A 19,918-nucleotide genomic window follows, 5' to 3' on the forward strand; every position below is an offset into this window, starting at 1 on the left:
CTCTCAAAATAAATAAATAAACTTAAAATCCTCATTTTTCACTCCGATACTGAACAAAAGCTCTTTACATTGTGAGTGGGATATTTTTCAGAAAATATTGTGATATCCAAAATTGAGAATAATGTAAAAGAAATCCTGACAAATGACTCCATATTCTCTTTATATTTACCTAAATCATTTGGCCTACCAGTTTTAAATTACATAAATTTTCATACTTCATTAAACTGGGGTCAATTTTTTTTTTCAAATTGAGAAAAATAGGGGCGCCTGGGTGGTTCAGTCTTTTGAGCATCCAACTCTTGATTTTGGCTCACATGATGATCCCAGGGTCGTGGGATCGAGCCCCATGTTGGGCTCCATGCTGAGCAAGGAGCCTGCTTGATATCTCTCCCTCCCTCCCTCCCTCCCTCCCTCTCTCCCTCTCTCTCTTTCTCTCCCTCCCTCTCTCTCTTTCTCTCCCTCCCTCTCCCCCTCCCCCTCCCTCTCTCTTCTTCTCCCTCTCTCCCTTCTCCTTCTCCCCCTGTGCCCCTCTCCCCCACTCACACACTCACTCACTCTCTTTCTCAAATAAAAAAAATTATTCGAAAACCAAAAAAATTAAATGAAGCTCTAATAATAAAAACAAAAATAACACGTGCTTATTAGAAATAATTAGAATAATTAGAAAGCACAAAAAAATTATAAAGAAAACACTTACCTATGGCCTGCCACTGAGAAATACTGCTATAAACATTTCAGCATACTACCTACCTATCTTTTTTGCATACTGTGTTGTCTTTTGAATATTGAAATTCAAGTATTACTTCATATGTGGAACTTGAGACACTTAAGAGAGTACCATGAAGGAAAGGAAGGGGAAAAAAATTGTTTGAAAGAGAGAGGGAAGGAGGCAAACCATAAGAGACTCTTAAATACAGAGGACAAACTGAGGGTTGATGAGTGGGGTGGGTGCAGGGGAGAGGGGAAAATGGGAGATGGGCATTGAGGAGGGCATTTGTTGGGATGAGCACTGGGTGTTGTATTTAAACAATGAATCATGAGAATCTACCCCCAAAACCAAGTGCACATTGTATATACTGTATATTAGCCAACTTGACAATAAATTAAAAAAAAAAAAAATTCAAGTGTTACTGACGTTATTTCCCTTTTGCAGGTATCAGCGTAGTATAGAATGGGCCACAAAGCTCATGCAAAGACAGGGGCAGGATGAGAGTACAGTGCACAGAATCCTCAAGGATTACACAAAACCACTCGAGCATCCTGGTATAAAAAGGAATGAAGAATTTCAATGGCATGATGAGCTGAATTCTGAAACCATTCCCAAAATGGAAGGTATTGCAGATAGAGAGGAACTTTCTGTGATGAATGGGGGCTCGGAAAAGTCACTAGACCTGGAGGGTCCTAACGAGCAATCAGACCACCTACAAGAGAGCTCAGGGCCTGACCCACTGACTCCAGATGGCTTGGATGAACACTTGGTAGAGGTTGCCACACTGCAGCACTGCCCCCCACCCCACGTTCATTGCAGCAAAGATATTCTCCCCCAGCGTGACACTCAGCCTGGGGACAGGAGTCCCCAAGTGGATCTCATCTGTGCCAGAGAGAGAGGGCCCAGTGATGAGTATGTGCTGGTAGAGGAAGATGTGTATCATGTGAGCGAGAAAGAATGTGCCCCACGTGAGGAAGTGAGTATAACTGGCCTTTGACAACATGGGTTCAAACTGTATGGATCCACTTATACATGGATTTTTTTTTATATACAGTACAATAAGTGTATTTTGTATATGATTTTCTTAATAACATTTTATTTTCTCTAGCTTACTTTATTTTACGGATACAGCATATAATACTTAAATATGCCTTAATGAGCTGTGGATGTTATTGGTAAGGTTTCCATTCAACAGTAGGTTATTAGTAGTTAGGTTTTGGGGGAGTCAAAAGTGATACACAGCTTTTCTATTACAGGACGTCAGCACCCTCAGCCCTGCATTGTTCAAGAAGAAAATCATTCACTGTTATGCTAAGCAAAATAAGTCAGAGAAAGACAGATACCATATGATTTCACTCATTTGTGGAATTTAAGAAACGAAACAAATGAGCAAAGGGAAAAAAACAGGCAAACCAAGAGATAGTCTCTTAACTGTAGAGAACAAACTGATGGTTACCAGAGGGGGAACGGTGGGGGGGGGGGGGGACGGATGGGCTAAATGGGCGATGGGGATTAAGGAGTGCTCGTGTCATGATGAGCGCTGGGCATTGTATGCAAGTGTTAAATTACTAACTGTTCCCCTGAAACTGATATTATTACACTGTATGTTAAATAACTGGAATTTAAGTAAAAACTTAAAAAAAAAAAAAAGAAGAAGAAAATCATTCACTTCCTCCAGAACCATCTATGTCTGGCCCATAGCAGATGTGGGATGACCAGGGTGTCCCTTACTCGGAACTGGTAGCAGGCCCATATTAAGTACTCAGGGCATGTGAGAGGTGGTGAGACACTTGGAATCCGCAGGCACTGCGTCCCAGCCCTGGTGGCTCAGTAGTTACGAGAGCTGTTTCTACTAAAACTTCAAGTCTGTGAATAACTTATTTTTTTTTAATGCATAAATTAAAGCAGCTGCAATAATATTCTTTCCCTTGGGTGGGATAAAAAGAAGTGTTGTGGTAAGTACATGTAGTCTTGAGTCTGGCTGTAGCAGAGGGTCTCGGGTATGGAAGTCAGCCAGCATAGGAGAAGCACTGGGAAGCAGACCCAGAACCACTTCAATGATGGATGCACAGTCAGAGACAGGTGCCCTGAAATGGTCTATAATAGCTAAAAATGAGAAAATCTAATGGCTAAGTAGTACGTGAAACACCATTTGAAGAAGTGCTATGTACGCTTCAGAATGAGATTGTGAAGTCTAATTAAGAACCTAGGCACACACTTGTGAGGTACAGGTCGGTGAAAAGAAGGACATAAAACAGACCAACAAAAGGATCACAATTGCGGGAAAAATTCTTGGGGAAAAAAGAAATAAATGAAAATGTTAGTCGTAGAAAACCTAAAACTTATTTTTCTACATAATAATAATAAAAATCTATATTTTTAACAGTATTAAGCCAATAAATGTGAATTCGGAAATTTATAAGAAGCATGTTTGTTTTAAAATACAATCTGCTCTATGTAACATGTAGTCCTTCCATTTGTTCTCTATGTATTTTCTTTCTTCTGTCTTCAGTTGGCACCAAAAAAGAGATTAATATGCAGAAGAAATCCATATCGGATCTTGGAGTATTTGCAACTTAGCCTAGAAGAGGTATGTTTCCTGCATGTTATTTTTTCGGCTGTTGGTCTCAGGGCCTGGGCAACCTGTAAATGCAGCCCACCTATAAATGCAATTCTGTCTGTAATTCAGCAAGTGAGTATTCAGTAACTGAATGTTATAAATCGGTCTTGAAATGACCATAGTCAGCTTCCAAAGTAGGCCTGCCTAAGTTTCACTCCTTAGCCTTCCTTTCATCAAGTCTAAGATTTTGGGGGTGGGGGACTTCCCTGTATCATGAGATACTGTTTATATACCATACCATTCACCCATTTAAAGCGTACAGTTCAGGGGTGCCTGGGTAGCTCAGTTGGCTAAGCCCCTGACTCTTGATCTTGATTCAGGTCATGGTCTTGCAGTTTGTGGGATCAAGCCCCCACATCGGGCTCTGCGCTGACATCACTAACAAGCCTGCTTGGGATTCTCTCTCCCTTCCTCCATGTTCTAGATAGATAGATAGATAGATAGATAGATAGATAGATAGAGTGTACAGTTCAGTGGTTTTCAGTATATTTGTGGAGTTTCGCCAGCTTTTAATAAGCTATGATTCATGTTCTAAGTCATGTAATGACTGCTAATTACATAAATGGATTCTAGATATCTCCTTCTGTAGGATTACTAATACATGTTCTCTTAATGCAATAGCTGCATTCCCAAAAGTTGGCTTAAAAGTGACTCACTAAAACTTGCATCTGGGGCACCTGGGTGGCTCAGTCAGTCAAGCGTCCAACTTCAGCTCAGGTCATGATCTAGCAGTCTGTGAGTTCAAGCCCTGTGTCAGGCTCTGTGATGACAGCTCAGAGCCTGGAGCCTGCTTCGGATTCTGGGTCTCCCTCTCTCTCTGCCCTCCCCTGCTCACACTCTGTTTTGCTCTCTCTCAAAAATAAACATTAAAAAAAATTTTTTTAAGTGCATCATAAATTTTTCCTCTGATTTAAAGTTCATCTATGCTGTGTTCACCTGTTGTTCAGTCTCTCTTTGTTTGCTTATGTTTATACTGTTCACAGAAGCGTCCTTTCTGCCCTGGAAGATAGCACCCCTTCCTCGCACCCATGTGCCTCTTCCCCAAGAGCGCTCCTGCCTGTCTTGGGTAGCCTCAGCAGTGTCTAGCACCATTCTCAGGAAATGTGTGTTGAAAGCATCCACATTGGTAACTTCATAGACATGTCCACAGAGAAATGATTGTGTCTCCATATTCTCTTGATTTCCTTGTCTGTACTTCCTTCCACACAGTGAAGCCAAAGGTACAGCCTTATGGACCAGGAAAGGATGTTTGGAATTATTTACTTCATCTCATTTTACATGAGATAGCTTAGTCTGTTGTCAAAAACAATAGCCACTAGGCACATGTGACTATTCTATTAAACTAATTAAAATGGAGCAAAATGCAGAATTCTGTTTCTCAGTTGCGCCAGCTACATTTCAAACACTCAGCAGCTGCTTGTGGATGTAGCAACTGTATTGGATAGCACAGGTGTAGAACATCGTCATCACAGAAAGTTCTGGACAGCACTGTGGATACCATTCTCTAAGGGCTTGAGCCCTCTGGTCCTTGATTTCTTCTCTGTAAAATGAGGGCTATATAGCATCTCATTCATAAGATGTTCTGGGAATTAACTACTGCTTGTGATGGGTTCAGCACAGTGCCTGATATATAGTAAAATGCTCAGTAAGTGTTACCGCATGCTATTCTTGTCATTATCATTATTAAGTTATTAAATTACTTGTAAATTATAATTAAATTACTTATAAAAGCTAGTTGGAATCTTTTCTTTTGCAGTCAATTTTGCAAAAATTTTCACTGGGTACTTCCTGTGTGCCAGGCACTGAGCTTAGTAGTAACAATACAGAAATAAACAGACTATGACTCTGGTTCTAAAGGTAGCCCAGAAATAATTACATTCAGTGCAGTCTGTGGATGGTGCCAGTGTTGCTCCTCTAGTATCCTTTACCCAGGATGCTTAATAATTATGATTACTAATTATAGCTGGGAAGACTTTACAAGGTCGGTGGTATCCGTGGAGGTTAAAGGATAAGTGGGGGATTGCCATTTGGACACTGGACAGCCTGGGCTCTTTCTTGCAGCTCAGTCCTGGATGGCAATACAGGATGGCTAGACTGTGGAGGGCACATCTATGAGTATCTACCAGGAGTCTGTCTCTCTACCGGATGGCACCAGGGCACTACAGACAGCTGTGTCAGGGAAGGGTGAGGACCATAACAAGCATCAATAGGAGGGTGGGCCAGATAGTTGAGGCCAGGAGGAGCCAGGCAGTGTCTCTGCCCTGGGAGGCAGCAGCGTTAGGTGTCAGCTCACTGTCCCAGTAGGTGACTACTTGTATTCCGTTCGGTGCTTTTTACAAGAAAAGGGGCTGCTGTCCGCTGCTGTCCCCCAAACACTCCCTGAAGAAAAGCAAGAGTGTTGGGCGGTAGGTGAGGTTGCTCTGTGTTCTTGGAAGCTGCTTGGTTCCAGAGGACATTCCAGAGAGGTGTTACAGTTTTCAGAGAGCGTGCAGTGAGATGTAGCTCTGCTTCTCAGTTCTGTTTTGGCAGATTTCCTATGAATGAATCACCCATGTTTGGTGCACCACTCTGCAGTTTAATGTGTTTCCATAAATGTCCTCAGGAACACAGGCAGCCCTTCTGTGGTGATTCAGAGGAGTTCTTTTTAGGGATTGAGAATGGTAATACCACAGCTGACTTAAAGATCTGTCTCTTAGAGATCTGTTACTGAGAACTGTTTTTGTTATAATGCTTTGGGCTCTAACTAGATTTAGTTATGTGACATTAAATCCTCATTAAACTCTTCCCTCCATTTTGCTCTGATAGTAAAAACTTACTAATGAGATCTCAAGGGACATACTCGCTCCCTCCCCTGACTTCCCCAGTCTGCTGATGATTTAATTCCAAGTAAAGCCAACTCAACTGAATTAAGATCCACTCCATCTGTAATAAGTACCTAAGAGCAGTTTGTGTACATTCATAAAAGCCGTTTATTTTAGGCCAGTAAATATTAATGAGGCATTGGTTTCATCAGTTCTTAGAGAAACACTTGTTGACTGATAATGGAAAGTTTCTAAGGAACTTAAATTCTAACACATAACAGGAAGGAGTCTCTTGCTTAGCAAACAGAGGATTGAAATTTTCCAGGCTGTAATATCTAAATCGTTCCTTAAAAAGGAGGGAAAACTAAAATGAATTGAGCAGGTAGGTGCTTTGTGTAGCCTTTAAAATTTTTATAAGATTTAGGGGCGCCTGGGTGGCGCAGTCGGTTAAGCATCCAACTTCAGCCAGGTCACGATCTCGCGGTCCGTGAGTTCGAGCCCCGCGTCGGGCTCTGGGCTGATGGCTCAGAGCCTGGAGACTGTTTCCGATTCTGTGTCTCCCTCTCTCTCTGCCCCTCCCCCGTTCATGCTCTGTCTCTCTCTGTCCCAAAAATAAATAAATGTTGAAAAAAAAAAATTTAAAATTTTTATAAGGTTTAATCTCATTAAATCTTTTTTTTTGAGTCCAATAATCATTGTATTTATTTTTTTAATATGAAATTTATTCTCAAATTGATTTCCATACAACACCCAGTGCTCATCCCAACAGGTGCCCTCCTCAATGCCCATCATCCACCCTCCCCTCCCTCCCACCCTCCATCAGCCCTCAGTTTGTTCCCAGTTTTTAAGAGTCTCTTATGTTTTGGCTCCCTCCCTCTCTAACCTCTTTTTTTTTTTCTTCCCCTCCCCCATGGGCTTCTGTTAAGTTTCTCAGGATCCACATAAGAGTGAAAACATACAGTATCTGTCTTTCTCTGTATGACTTACTTCATTTAGCATAACACTCTCCAGTTCCATCCACGTTCCTACAAAAGGCCATATTTCATTCTTTCTCATTGCCAAGTAGTATTCCATTGTGTATATAAACCACAATTTCTTTATCCATTCATCAGTTGATGGACATTTAGGCTCTTTCCATAATTTGGCTATTGTTGAAAGTGCTGCTGTAAACATTGGGGTACAAGTGCCCCTTTGCATCAGCACTCCTGTATCCCTTGGGTCAATTCCTAGCAGTACTATTGCTGGGTCATAGGGTACATCTATTTTTAATTTTTTGAGGAACCTCCACACTGTCTTCCAGAGCAGCTGCACCAGTTTGCATTCCCACCAACAGTGCAAGAGGGTTCCCGTTTCTCCACATCCTCACCAGCATCTATAGTCTCCTGATTTGTTCATTTTAGCCACTCTGACTGGCATGAGGTGGTATCTGAGTGTGGTTTTGATTTGTATTTCCCTGATGAGGAGCGACGTTGAGCATCTTTTCATGTGTCAGTTGGCCATCTGGATGTCTTCTTTGGAAAAGTGTCTGCTCATGTCTTTTGCCCATTTCTTCACTGGATCATTTGTTTTTTGGGTGTTGAGTTGGATAAGTCCTTTATAGATTTTGGATACTAACCCTTTATGTGATATGTCATTTGCAAGTATCTTCTCCCATTCCATCAGTTGCCTTTTAGTTTTGTTGATTGTTTCCTTTGCTATGCAGAAGCTTTTTATCTTGATAAGGTCCTGATAGTTCACTTTTGCTTTTGTTTCCCTTGCCTTGGGAGACATGTTAAGTAAGAAGTTGCTGTGGCCGAGGTCAAAGAGGTTGCTGCCTGTGTTCCCTGGGATTTAGATGGTTTCCTTTGTTATATTTAGGTCTTTCATCCATTTTGAGTTTTTTTATTTTATTTTATTTTTAATGTTTATTCATTAAAAAAAATTTTTTTTTTAAAAAAAATTTTTTTTTTCAACGTTTATTTATTTTTGGGATGGAGAGAGACAGAGCATGAACAGGGGAGGGGCAGAGAGAGAGGGAGACACAGAATCAGAAACAGGCTCCAGGCTCTGAGCCATCAGCCCAGAGCCTGACGCGGGGCTCGAACTCACAGACCGCGAGATCGTGACCTGGCTGAAGTCGGACGCTTAACCGACTGCGCCACCCAGGCGCCCCAAAAAAATTTTTTTTTAATGTTTATTTACTTTTGAGAGAGAGAGAAACAGCGTGCGAGTGGAGGAGGGGCAGAGAGAAGGAGATGCAGAATCTGAAGCAGGCTCCAGGCTCTGAGCTGTCAGCACAGAGCCCAACGCGGGACTTGAACCCACGAACCGCAAGACCATGACCTGAGCCAAAGTCGGACACTTAACTGACTGAGCCACCCAGGCACTCCAATATTTACTCATTTTTTGAGAGAGAGACAGAGTGTGAGCAGGGGAGGGAAGAGACAGAGGGAGACACAGAATCCGAAGCAGGCTCCAGACTCTGAGCTGTCAGCAGAGAGCCCAGCATGGGGCACAGACTCACCAAACCATCAGCTCATGACTTGAGCTGAAGTTGGACACTTAACCAGCCAAGCCACTCAGAGGCCCCATTTTGAGTTTATTTTTGTGTATGGTGTAAGAAAGTGGTCCAGGTTCATATTTCTGCATGTCACTGTCCAGTTTTCCCAGCACCATTTGCTGAAGAGACTGTCTTTATTCCATTGGATACTCTTTTCCTGCTTTGTCGAAGAGTAGTTGGCCATACATTTGTGAGTCCATTTCTGAGTTCTCTATTTTGTTGCATTGATCTATGTGTCTGTTTTTATGCCAGTACCACACTGTCTTGATAATTACAGCCTTGTAATACAGCTTGAAGTCTGGAATTGTGATGCTTCCAGCTTTGATTTTCTTTTTCAACATTACTTTAGCTATTCCAGGTCTTTTCTGGTTCCATACAAATTTTAGAATTGTTTGTTCTAGCTCTGTAAAGAATGCTGGTATTATTTTGATAGGGATTGCATTGAATGTGTAGATTCCTTTGGGTAGTATCAACATTTTAACAATATTTGTTCTTCCAGTCCATGATCATGGAATGTTTTTCCATGTCTTTGTGTCTTCAGTTTCTTTCATAAGATTCCTGTAGTTTTCAGCATGCAGATCTTTTACCTCTTTGGTTAGGTTTATTCCCAGGTATTTTTTGGTTTTCAGTGCCATTGTAAATGGGATCAGTTCCTTGATTTCTGTTTCTACTGCTTCATTATTGGCGTCTATAAATGCAACTGATTTCTGTACATTGATTTTCAACTTTGCTGAATACATGTATCAGTTTTAGCAGTTTTTTGGTGGAGTCTTTCGGTTTTCCAAAAGAGCATCATATCATCTGTGAAGTGTGAAAGTTTAACGTCTTCCTTGCTGATTTGCTTGCTTTTTGTTTTTGTTATCTGATTGCTGAGGCTAGGACTTCAAACACTATGTTGAACAACAGTGGAGAAAGTGAACATCTCTGGCATGTTCCTGACCTTAGGGGGAAAGCTCTCAGTTTCCCCATTTGAAGATGATATTAGCTGTGGGTCTTTCGTAGGTGGCCTTTATGATTTTGAGGTATGTTCCTTCTATCCCTCCTTTCTTGAGTTTTTTTTTTATCAAGAAAGGATGCTGTATTTTGTCAAATGCTTTCTCTGCATCTATTGAGAGGATCATGTGGTTCTTATCTTTTTTTTTTTTTTAACTAATGTGATGTATCACATTGATTGAATTGTGGATATTGAATCAACCATACAGCGCATCAATCCCAATTGATCATGGTGAATAATTCTTTTAATGCATTGTTGGCTTCACTTTGCTAGTATCTTGTTGAGAATTTTTGCATCCATATTCATCAGAGAAATTGGTCTGTAGTTCTTTTCAGTGGGGTCTTTGTCTGATTTTGGAATCAAGGTAATGCTGGCCTCATAGAATAAGTTTGGAAGTTTTCCTTCCGTTTTGGTTTTTTGGAACAGCTTCAAAAAAATAGGTATTAACTCTTCTTTAATTGTTTGGTAGAATTTCCCTGGAAAGCCATCTGGCCCTGGACTCTTGTTTGTTGGAAGATTTTTGATTACTGATTCAATTTCCTTACTGGTTATGGGTCATTTCAAATTTTCTATTTCTTCCTGTGTCAGTTTTGGTAGTTTATATCTTTCTAGGAATTTGTTTCTTCCAGATTGCCCAATTTGTTGGGATATAATTGCTCATAATATTCTCCTATTGTTTTTATTTCTGCAGTGTTGGTTTTGATCTCTTCTCTTTCATTCATTATTTTATTTATTTGGGTTCTTTTCTTTTTGATAAATCTGGCTAGATGCTTATCAATTTTGTTAATTCTTTTGAAGAACCAGATCCTGGTTTCATTGCTCTGTTCTGTTTTTTTTTTTTTATTTCAATATCACTGATTTCTGCTCTAATCTTTATGATTTCCCTTTTTCTGCTTGTTTTGGGCTTTATTTGCTGTCTTTTTCCAGCTCCTTTAGGAGTAAGGTTAGGTTGTATATCTAAGACATTTCTTCCTTCTTTGGGAAGGCCTGGATTACTATAAATTTCCCTCTTATGACTGCCTTTGCTGCATCCCAGAGGTTTTGGACTGTCACGTTTTCATTTTAATTGGCTTCCATGTACTTTTTAATTTCTTTAATTTCTTAGTTAACCTATTCATTCTTTAGTAGGATGTTCTTTAGTCTCCCAAGTATTCGTGGTCTTTCCAAATTTTTTCTTATGGTTGATTTCAACTTTTATAGCATTGTGGTCTAAAAATATGCATGATAGGATATTGATCTTTTTTACTTGTTGAGGGCTGATTTGTGACCCAGTATGTGATCCATTCTGGAGAATGTACCATGTGTACTTGAGAAGAATGTGTATTCTGCTGCTTCAGGGTGAAATGTTCTGAATATGTCTGTTACATCCATTCGGTCCAGTGTGCCATTCAAAGCCATTGTCTCCTTTTGATTTTCTGCTTAGATGATCTGTCCATTGTTGTACATAGGGTGTTAAAGTTCCCTACTATTATGGTATTATTTATCAATGAGTTCTTTATGTTTGTGATTAATTGATTTATATATTTGGGTGCTTTCAAGTTGGGGGCATAAATATTTGGAATTGTTAGGTCTTCTTGGTGAATAGACCCCTTCATTATGATACAATGTCCTTCTTCATCTCTTGTTACAGCCTTTGTTTTAAAATCTAGTTGGTCTGATATAAATATGGCTATTCTGGCTTTCTTTTGCCATCCAGTAGCATGATACATGGTTCTCCATCCCCTTATTCTCAATCTGCAGGTGTCTTTAGGTCTAAAATGAGTCTGTGGTAGCCAGCATATAGATGAGTCTTGTGTTTTTTGATCCATTCTGATACCCTATGTGTTTTGATTGGAGCATTTAGTCCATTTACATTTCAAGTGATTATTGAATTGTGTTGCCTGTAGAATTGGTGTTTCTGGTGATGTTCTCTGGTCCTTTCTAGTCTTTGTTGCTTTTGGTCTTTTTGTTTTGTTTTTTCTCCACTCAAAGAGTCCCCCTTAAAATTTCTTGCAGGGCTGGTTTAGTGGTCACGAACTCCTTTAGTTTTTGTTTGGGAATTTCTTTATCTTTTCTTCTATTTAAAAAAAATTTTTTTAAACATTTTATTTATTTTTGAGGCAGAGAGAGAGAAAGCTTGAACAGGGGAGGGTCAGAGAAAGAGGGAGACACAGAATCTGAAACAGGCTCCAGGCTCTGAGCTGTCAGCACAGAGCCCGACGCGGGGCTCGAACCCACGGGCTGCAAGATCATGACCTGAGCCGAAGTCGGACGCTTAACTGACTGAGCCACCCAGGTGCCCCTTTCCTTCTATTTTAAATGACAGCCTTGCTCTAAAGAATTCTTGGCTGCATGTTTTTCTGATTCAGCACGTGATCCTCACAATAGATGCAGAGAAAGCATTTGACAAAATACAGCATCCTTTCTTGATAAAAACCCGCCACTCCTTTCTGGCTGGGGACTGCATCTCGGTTGCCACACTCCATAAGAGGGCCCTCCTCATCTGTGCCAGGTGGCAGCAGCAGTATAATGTTTGTCGTTTGGTTGTAAATGAATCTCTCATCCTTATATTTATACAGAAAGTAACCCAGTTTTACTAATAGCCACCATTTAGCCACTAGTACACAGCAATTTTGCGTAAGTCTGTTCAGGTGTAAACATGAATCCTTTTCTCCTCTACAAGTAGAGTGAAAAACAGGGTCTATTTGGTGGTATCCATGTTTGGCATTGTCTTAACTTTTATCACTTTTACAGCACCTGGCTGGCTCAGTCAGTAGTCAGGGTTGGGAGTTTAAACCCCATGTTCAGTGTAAGGTTACTCAAAAAGATAAACTTTTTTAAAAAACTATTTTTATTTCCAAGTATGATTTTACTCAACTAGAGCTGACTTTCCTTGCTTTCCCTCCTGCCTCGTCATACAAGTAAAACATGTTACTGTATAATGGGAGTGCCTGGGTGGCTTAGTCAGTTAAGCATCCGACCAGCTCAGGTCCTGATCTCGAGGTTCATGAGTTCGAGCTTCCCATCAGGTTCTGCTGCCAGCAAAAGAGCCTGCTTCAGATCCTCTGTCCTCTCTCTCTCTGCCCTTCCCCCACTCATGCTTTTTTCCCCCCCTCTCTTTCTCAAAAATAAACAAACATTTGGGGGGAAAAAAAGTTACCATATAATGAAGTTTATGGAAAGATAGGGATTACTTAATAGGAAATCACTTTACTGCATGGGTGACTAAAAAACTCATGTTTTGTTATGCAAGCCAAATCTGCACTGCCTACTTTTCACAAATTTCCATATATTTCTTTCTGTAAATTTTTTTCTCAGTTTAATATGGTTATTTAATTTTACAGAGGAAAATCTAATGAGCAAAAGTTGCTGTTGTTACAGCTATTTACATCATTTTCCAGTTTAGCTATGTGATTTTTAAGGGGAAAAATACATGGGAAATATCATACAAATGCCTTTTTAATTGATTTTTAACCAATTTGTGACTTTTATATTTTCTTAGATGTTTTTTAAATCCTTTAAATTTGCATGAATCATTTATGTTAAAAAATGTCACCATTTTGAAGATGATTTAAGGATGTTAGTTTGTACTTGAGGCGAAGAGAAATCAGTCTGTAAAATAACTTCTCAAGAATGTGGGACAGTTTCTAATGAGCATTTTCTGCTTGCTCTGTTTTTAGGCCTTTTTCCTGGTCTATGCTCTAGGATGTCTAAGCATCTACTATGAGAAGGTAAGATGTCTTATTTAGATACAGTCCATTTAAAATTTTCCTGGCGCCTCAGTGGCTCAACTGGTTGGGCGTCCAACTTTGGCTCAGTTCATGATCTCACGGTTCATGGGTTTGAGCCCTGTGTGGGCTCTGTGCTGACAGGTCAGAGCCTGGAGCCTGCTTCAGATTCTGTGTCTTCCTCTCTCTCTGCCCCTCTCCTGCTTGCTCGCTCTTTCTCTCTCTCTCAAAAATAAACATTAAAAAATTTAAAAAAATATTTATTCCTCGTGTTGAAAGCAGCTTGTAGTAATTTTCACATTGCTGTAATACAAACGTGCCTACTTTCACCAGTAAAATTGGATCAGATTTTTTTTCTACATTTGGGCTTTGGGTCCTGAATTGGGACTATTAAGGCAAAAGCCAGCTTTGACTCTTTTAGATTTGATTTCATTCCCAGAGACTAGGAGAAGATCAATATCTTAAATAATGATCAGGAAATCTGTGTCAGAAAAGTACTAAAAATTAGCAACAAAAGTTGAAACTGTCCGTGTTTAGCACTTACTTCGGTAAAAGCTGTGTGTTGAGTACCTTACCTGCAGTACCTAATCCTTGCCTCTGCCTGGTAAGAATTCTACAGATAAGGTAACTGAAGCTCAAAGGAAGTAAGTAACTCACCCAAGGTCACACAGCTAGTCTGGTTAGAACTAATAATTGAAGCTATGTCAAGGTATTCCCAAAGCCGTGATTCTATACTGTAGCCTGCTGCCCTTAGAAAGTCCCACAAGAAGCTGGTACCACGGCTTACCTTCTGGTGGAGGCATTGGAGGCTGGGCGCACAGATAGAAGGGGAGACTTCACTGGACACTTCTATGCATGTGAATATAATACCTATTCAAAATAATTCAAATGAAATTAAAATTAAAAAGAGAAAGGTAAGCAGAATAATAGAGACAGTATATTCTGTTCTGTACCTGGGAGTGCATAATTTTATCATTCTTCAAATTCTGATTATATAAATTATTTTCACGACTATTCCAGTGGTTTGGAAACAGATGTCTGCTGATGGGTGATTCATTTTCTCAGGTGGTGGCCATTCTTAGCCCACCTTTGCCTCCTCTCCTGGGCCTTAGCCAAAATCTGTCAGAACATTCCACTGCTACATAGAATCCTCAGCCTCTGAAACTTGATGGGCTATCCATATCAAAAGTTCAACCTTCCCTGAAAGACTGTTTCTTGTTAGAGGAGGGCCAACTGTTTCCTTGCGTTAGGACTGAAAGGCCACGCATAGGGGTGCCTGGGTGGTTCAGTTGTCAAGCATCTGACTTTGGCTCAGGTCATGATCTCATGGTTCATGAGTTTGAGTCCCACATTGGGTGAGCTCATGCCCCGCTTCTGGTGAACATCAGCCCTGCTTTGGGTAAAACATGAGCACTGCTTCAGGTGAGCCCTGCTTCTCTTTCTCTCCCCCTCCCCCTCCCTCTTCCCCTCCTAGGATTCTCTCTCTCTGCCCTTTGCTCATTTGCGTTCTCTCTCTCTCTCAAAAGTAAATACATAAAATAAAAAATAAAGGCCACATATGTATGGATTTTCTATCTTAGGAACAACTGCAAAAAAAAAAAGAATAAGGAAAGGAAAAAAACCTGTAGCTCATATTTATGGATTTTAAATCTTAGGCTGAGACAAACTGAACAAGTCTCATTGACTGAGCCCTAAACCATCCAAAAAATTGAATGTTCTCTGAACCAAGCCATTCTCGGTCTCTTCACATCCTCCATTAGGAACAAAATGCCCTTTGAAGCTGTTGGATTGCTCATTTGTGCCATGAGATAACACACCCTCCAGTTTCAAGGACTAAATGAAGCGTCTTTTTTTTTTTAAGCTTTTACAAAATTACATTTTGGCTTTTCTGAATGTGGCCTGACATACAGTAGCTACTCTCTTGGGTCTGTGAAATGTTTGGAACCTGCTGCCTTGTGGCTTTGGTGGACTTGTCACACTTGAGCTCGCGGCACGCACTCGTCCTTCTGCCCAGAGTGTTCTTCCACAGCCACCCCACCTCCCCCAATTTTCCCACCATCCCCTTCCATTCGGCTACTTCCTCCTCATCTCAGATGTTGCTGTCTCAGGGCAGCCTTTCCCAGGTCCTCCAAACCAGTGCTCTCTGACAGAAGTAAACACAAGCCTCAGATGGGAGCCATGTGGGTCCTTTTTAAAATTTTCTAGTAGCTGCTAGAAAAAAAGGGGCGCCTGGGTGGATAAGTCGGTTGAGCATCCAACTCTTGGTTTCTGCTTAGGTCATGATCTCTGGGTCATGGGATCAAGCATGGAACCACTCTGAGCATAGAGCCTGCTCGAGATTTTCTGTGTCTCCCTTTCTCCCCCCTCCCTTTCTCTCTCTCTCTCTCTCCCTCTCCTTCCCCCTCCCCCTCCCCCTCCCCCTTTCCCTGCCTCTGCCCCTCTGCCAGCTCACATATGCACGTGTTTTCTGTGTCTCATAAAAATGAGGGTGGGTGGGGGAGGTAAGAGAAAAAAAGGTGAAACTAATTTATATTATTTGCAAGATTTGTTTAACTCAACATTTCCAAACTTACTGAGATAGTTTACTTTCTTGTTTTCCTACCAAGTCTTTGAAATTCAATGTGTATTTTCCCCTTGAGGCACATCTCCCTTCGGGCCTATATCTGATGCTGCCATACTGGACAGCATGGGCCTAGATCTTCTGTTAAGTCCCTCCGTTGTGGGCACCATGTTCACTGCTTCCGCTCCGCACTTAGTGTAGATGTCCGTTCACTGGCTGAATGATGAGTGAACACATACATAATCATGCCCCTCTTTTTTTTTTTTTTTTTTTTTTTAACATTAGGAGCCTTTAACAATCCTGAAGCTCTGGAAAGCTTTCCCTATAGTTCAGCCCACATTCAGGACTACGTACATGGCATACCATTACTTCCGAAGCAAGGGCTGGGTTCCCAAAGTGGGACTGAAGTATGGGACAGATTTACGTAAGTAATTCTTGACTCGGTAGGTGCGAGAACCAAGGTTCGCAGCAGATCCCGGGGTGAAAACTGAATTGGTTATATGTACTGTTGCTCATTTTTTTCTAAGATGATGCTTTCCTTCTGGCTTAGGTAAGAATATTTGGATTGAAGTTGAGGGTTTGTCTAGGAAGAGTGGAAAGGAAGTCTAAGGGGCAAGCCCAGGATAGAAGCCTGGAGGCCAAAGTGTTCAGGTTTTTTTCTCTCACCACTCTGTAATCTGAGAAGAGAGTTTTACAGCTCTGCCCCCTCCTCTCATTAGCCACTCACTCCTATGATTTGGGGAGTCCCTCATCCTCTAGGCCTCCATTGTCACATCTAGCAAATGAGAATAATCACAGAAGAATAATCACAGCTACCATTTGTTGAGCATCTACTATGTGTCAAACATTTTAAAATTCATTATCTCATTTAATCCCTAAAGCAGCAAAGGATACTCTTATTATTCTAATTTTTCCGATAGAGAGACTGCAGTTGTGAGAGAATGGGTCATTTGCCCCTAATAGTTTCCAGGACCAGTTACTTACGGAGCTGGGCTTTTTCTGGAGCCCAGGCCCTTAGAAACTGCATCTTCTTATCTTAAAGTAAGGCTTTTGGACCAGATGAGCACTTTATTCAACAGATCATTACGGAGACTCTTCTGTGGGTCAGGTCTTGTTAGGTACCAGGAAGACAGAGGTGAATGAGACAAACACAGAGCTGCCTTGATGGAGCTGCGTACATTCTGGCTGGGGAGATCAATAAGCAAACAAGTAAATATATAATCTAATTTCAGGGACTATTAAATACTAAGAAAAATAAAACATAGTAGAGGGATAGAAAGTCAGGAAAGTTAGGAAAAGGCTCTGAAAAGATGTGATCAAAACAAACAAAATGTGACCACGGTAGGGAACAGGCTACTTGAGAATCTGGGGAAATACATGGTAGTCCCAATGTGAACAGCAAGTGCAAAGGCCCTGAGGCAGGAATGAGCTCAGTCAGTTTCAGGAACAACATAAAAACAGGGTGTCTAGAACTTAGAGATCCCAGGGGAAGAGCAAAGAACATGGTAGGCACAGAGTGAACAGCAAGCACAAAGGCCCTGAGGCAGGGAAGTCTCAGGAACAGCATAAAGGTAGTGTGTCTAGTACTTAGAGATCCCAGGGGAGAGTTACATGAGGTGATGTCTGCAAATTAAGCTTGGGCAGATTATGTAGGGCCCGGTTGTTATTCTGGTGATTAGAAGTCTTGGGAGAGTTTGAGCAAAGGAGTGACTTAAATGAATAGAACTCTCTGTCTCCTCTGTTACTGGTAGACTGTGGGATGGGGGGCAGGGGGCAAAAATGGAAGCAGATAGACTTTGTTAGGGAAGCTGAGCCCAACCAGCCCTGCAGACAGAATGGATGTAGGAGTTTCATTTAAGAGGAATCAGGGATAATGCTTACATACATGGATTCGTATTTTAGACATATTAAGTAAGTCCAGTGGAGATACTGTAAAATAGATGATTCTAGAGCATAGGACAGCCTTCAGATAAAAATTTAGAGTTGTCGTTGTGTAAGTGGCTCCCAAAGCCACGGGCCCGGGTCAGTGGGCATAAATCCTAGGGTCCGTGCCCAGCACTAGTGTCACTGCCAAGTCCCTCAAACTCATTTTCCTCACCTCCCAAGTGAGAGTGCTTCCTGGATGCCTTTCAGAATTACTTGTGAGGTTCAGACAAAAAAATGTCAATATATTTGAAAGGTCTTCTAAGAAGTCACGGCCCCTGAGGTCTTTTGACCTGTGTCATATGGTCCTTCCAAATGCTTTGAGCCTTTTTAAATACCCAAAGAAAGCCAATTCATTGTTTTAAATCTTTAAATGCTCTAAACTGTGCTTAACCTGGAATCATAGGATAGTCTTCAGGAAACCCCAGCACAATATAAAATACTGTGTTTTAGATTGGTGTGTTTTTATGGGTCAAGAGTCTGAACGTTTCACTAAATTCTCAAGCAGGGAGGGAACGTGTCTGCAGTCCAAAATAAAGGTTAAGAATTTCCTATTCCTCTAAGATAAATGATTCCTTTTGTTTGTTCCACGGCTGGATTTCAGGTACAGATATCCTAACTCAGGGTTACCACACGAATGATCAGGATTAGCTTGAGATTAGTTTGCTAGGTTTCCACGTAATTGTGTTGGCCACAGTTCACGATGTTTAAATAAGTTATGTGCCCATTTTCCTTCCTTGGCTTCCTGCCCTGTTCTCCTTTTCATACTCCTGTAAGAGTAGCCACTCAGTGTAAACACTTGGCAGGTCTTCTTCAGCTTTTTCATTGTAGGAGTGAAACTTGAATTAGAACTTTCCAGTCAAGAAGTCTGCAGGGACACATTGAGAAGTGGCAGGGGGCTAGTAAAGAGAGCTCTTTGGGTTCATAGCCAGCTCTGCCTCTTTACTGTGTGACCTCAAGCAAATTACTTCTCTCTGAGTTTCCATTTGCTCATCATATAACATGGATAACACCATAACGTACACACACACACACACATTTAAAACATCTTCATAAAAACTAAAATAAAAAGTTGCAGGGGACAGGAGCCTATGTTGAGTGCCTTCTAAGCATACCTTATCTCATGTATTTTCAATACTAAGCCATATTTTTGAATGAAGAGTAATTTTAAAACCAAAACTGCCTTATGGGGATGGTTGAAAGGACAGATGTTTTTTTTAAAGAAATGAAACAACTGCTATTTTCCAACTCCCCAGAGGCCTTTGCCACAGCTGGGTCATATCATGTAACTTCAGGCTGCTTGTATAATTAATTTGAGACCAGGTCTCTGGCCCAGCAGCAACATGAAGGGTGTCTTCACATTTCCTACTTTAGCAGAGGTTCACAAGCAGTGCTAGCCTGGGATAAGAGGAACAGCTTGCTGGGGTGCCTGGCTGGCTCAGTTGGGAGAGCATGTGACTCTTGATCTTGGGGATGTGAGTTCAAGCCCCACATTGGGTATAGAGATTACTTAAAATCTTTAAAAAAAGAAGAAGAAGAAAAGAAAAAGAAAAAGTAGGGTTGCCTGAGTGGCTCTGTTGTTGAAGCATCTGACTCTTGATTTCAGCTCAGGTCATGATCTCACAGTTGTGATATCTAGCCTTCTCGCTCTGTCTCTCTGCCCCTCACCCCCTCACTCATGCACACATGCTCACTCGCTTGCTCTCTCTGTGTCCCTCTCTCTCAAAAAAAAAACAAACAAAAAAAACACAAAATTTAAAAAGAGGCACGGTTTCCCAAACTTTACCTCTTCTCTGGGCACAGTTCCTCGGTGGCTGCTGTTTTTTAGCAATATTATTTTGAGGGTTGTTGACCTAATCACACATACCCTAGAACTGCCAAGACAGGTTATACCCAGGACATCCTCTCTTGACCATTGTTTCTGTTTACAGAGGTAATGACTCATGACAAAGGGCCCTTATGAAATTCACATCTTATCAGGGAAACTCTTCCCTTGAATAAATCTTGTCAATCACATTTCATTCTAGGAGTGGTACTCGAGCTAGTGATATGGATCTCAAATCAA

General features: G+C 41.1%; 1 protein-coding gene across 1 annotated transcript in view; it reads left to right on the forward strand.

The window, feature by feature from the left end:
• The window catches only part of TSEN2 (tRNA splicing endonuclease subunit 2), a 44,507-nt gene that overhangs the window by 15,562 nt on the left and 9,027 nt on the right, over nucleotides 1–19,918 (forward strand). The window contains exons 4-7 of the mRNA XM_047097209.1: nucleotides 1,154–1,685; nucleotides 3,222–3,299; nucleotides 13,323–13,373; nucleotides 16,216–16,354. Of these exons, the coding sequence (XP_046953165.1) occupies nucleotides 1,154–1,685; nucleotides 3,222–3,299; nucleotides 13,323–13,373; nucleotides 16,216–16,354 (800 nt within the window). The remainder of the gene's footprint in view (nucleotides 1–1,153; nucleotides 1,686–3,221; nucleotides 3,300–13,322; nucleotides 13,374–16,215; nucleotides 16,355–19,918) is intronic.

This window comes from Lynx rufus, unplaced genomic scaffold, assembly GCF_022079265.1.
Source record: "Lynx rufus isolate CCGP_SWC_20201006 ecotype Redwood Valley unplaced genomic scaffold, mLynRuf1.p SCAF_4, whole genome shotgun sequence".
Classification (NCBI taxonomy): Eukaryota; Metazoa; Chordata; class Mammalia; order Carnivora; family Felidae; genus Lynx; species Lynx rufus.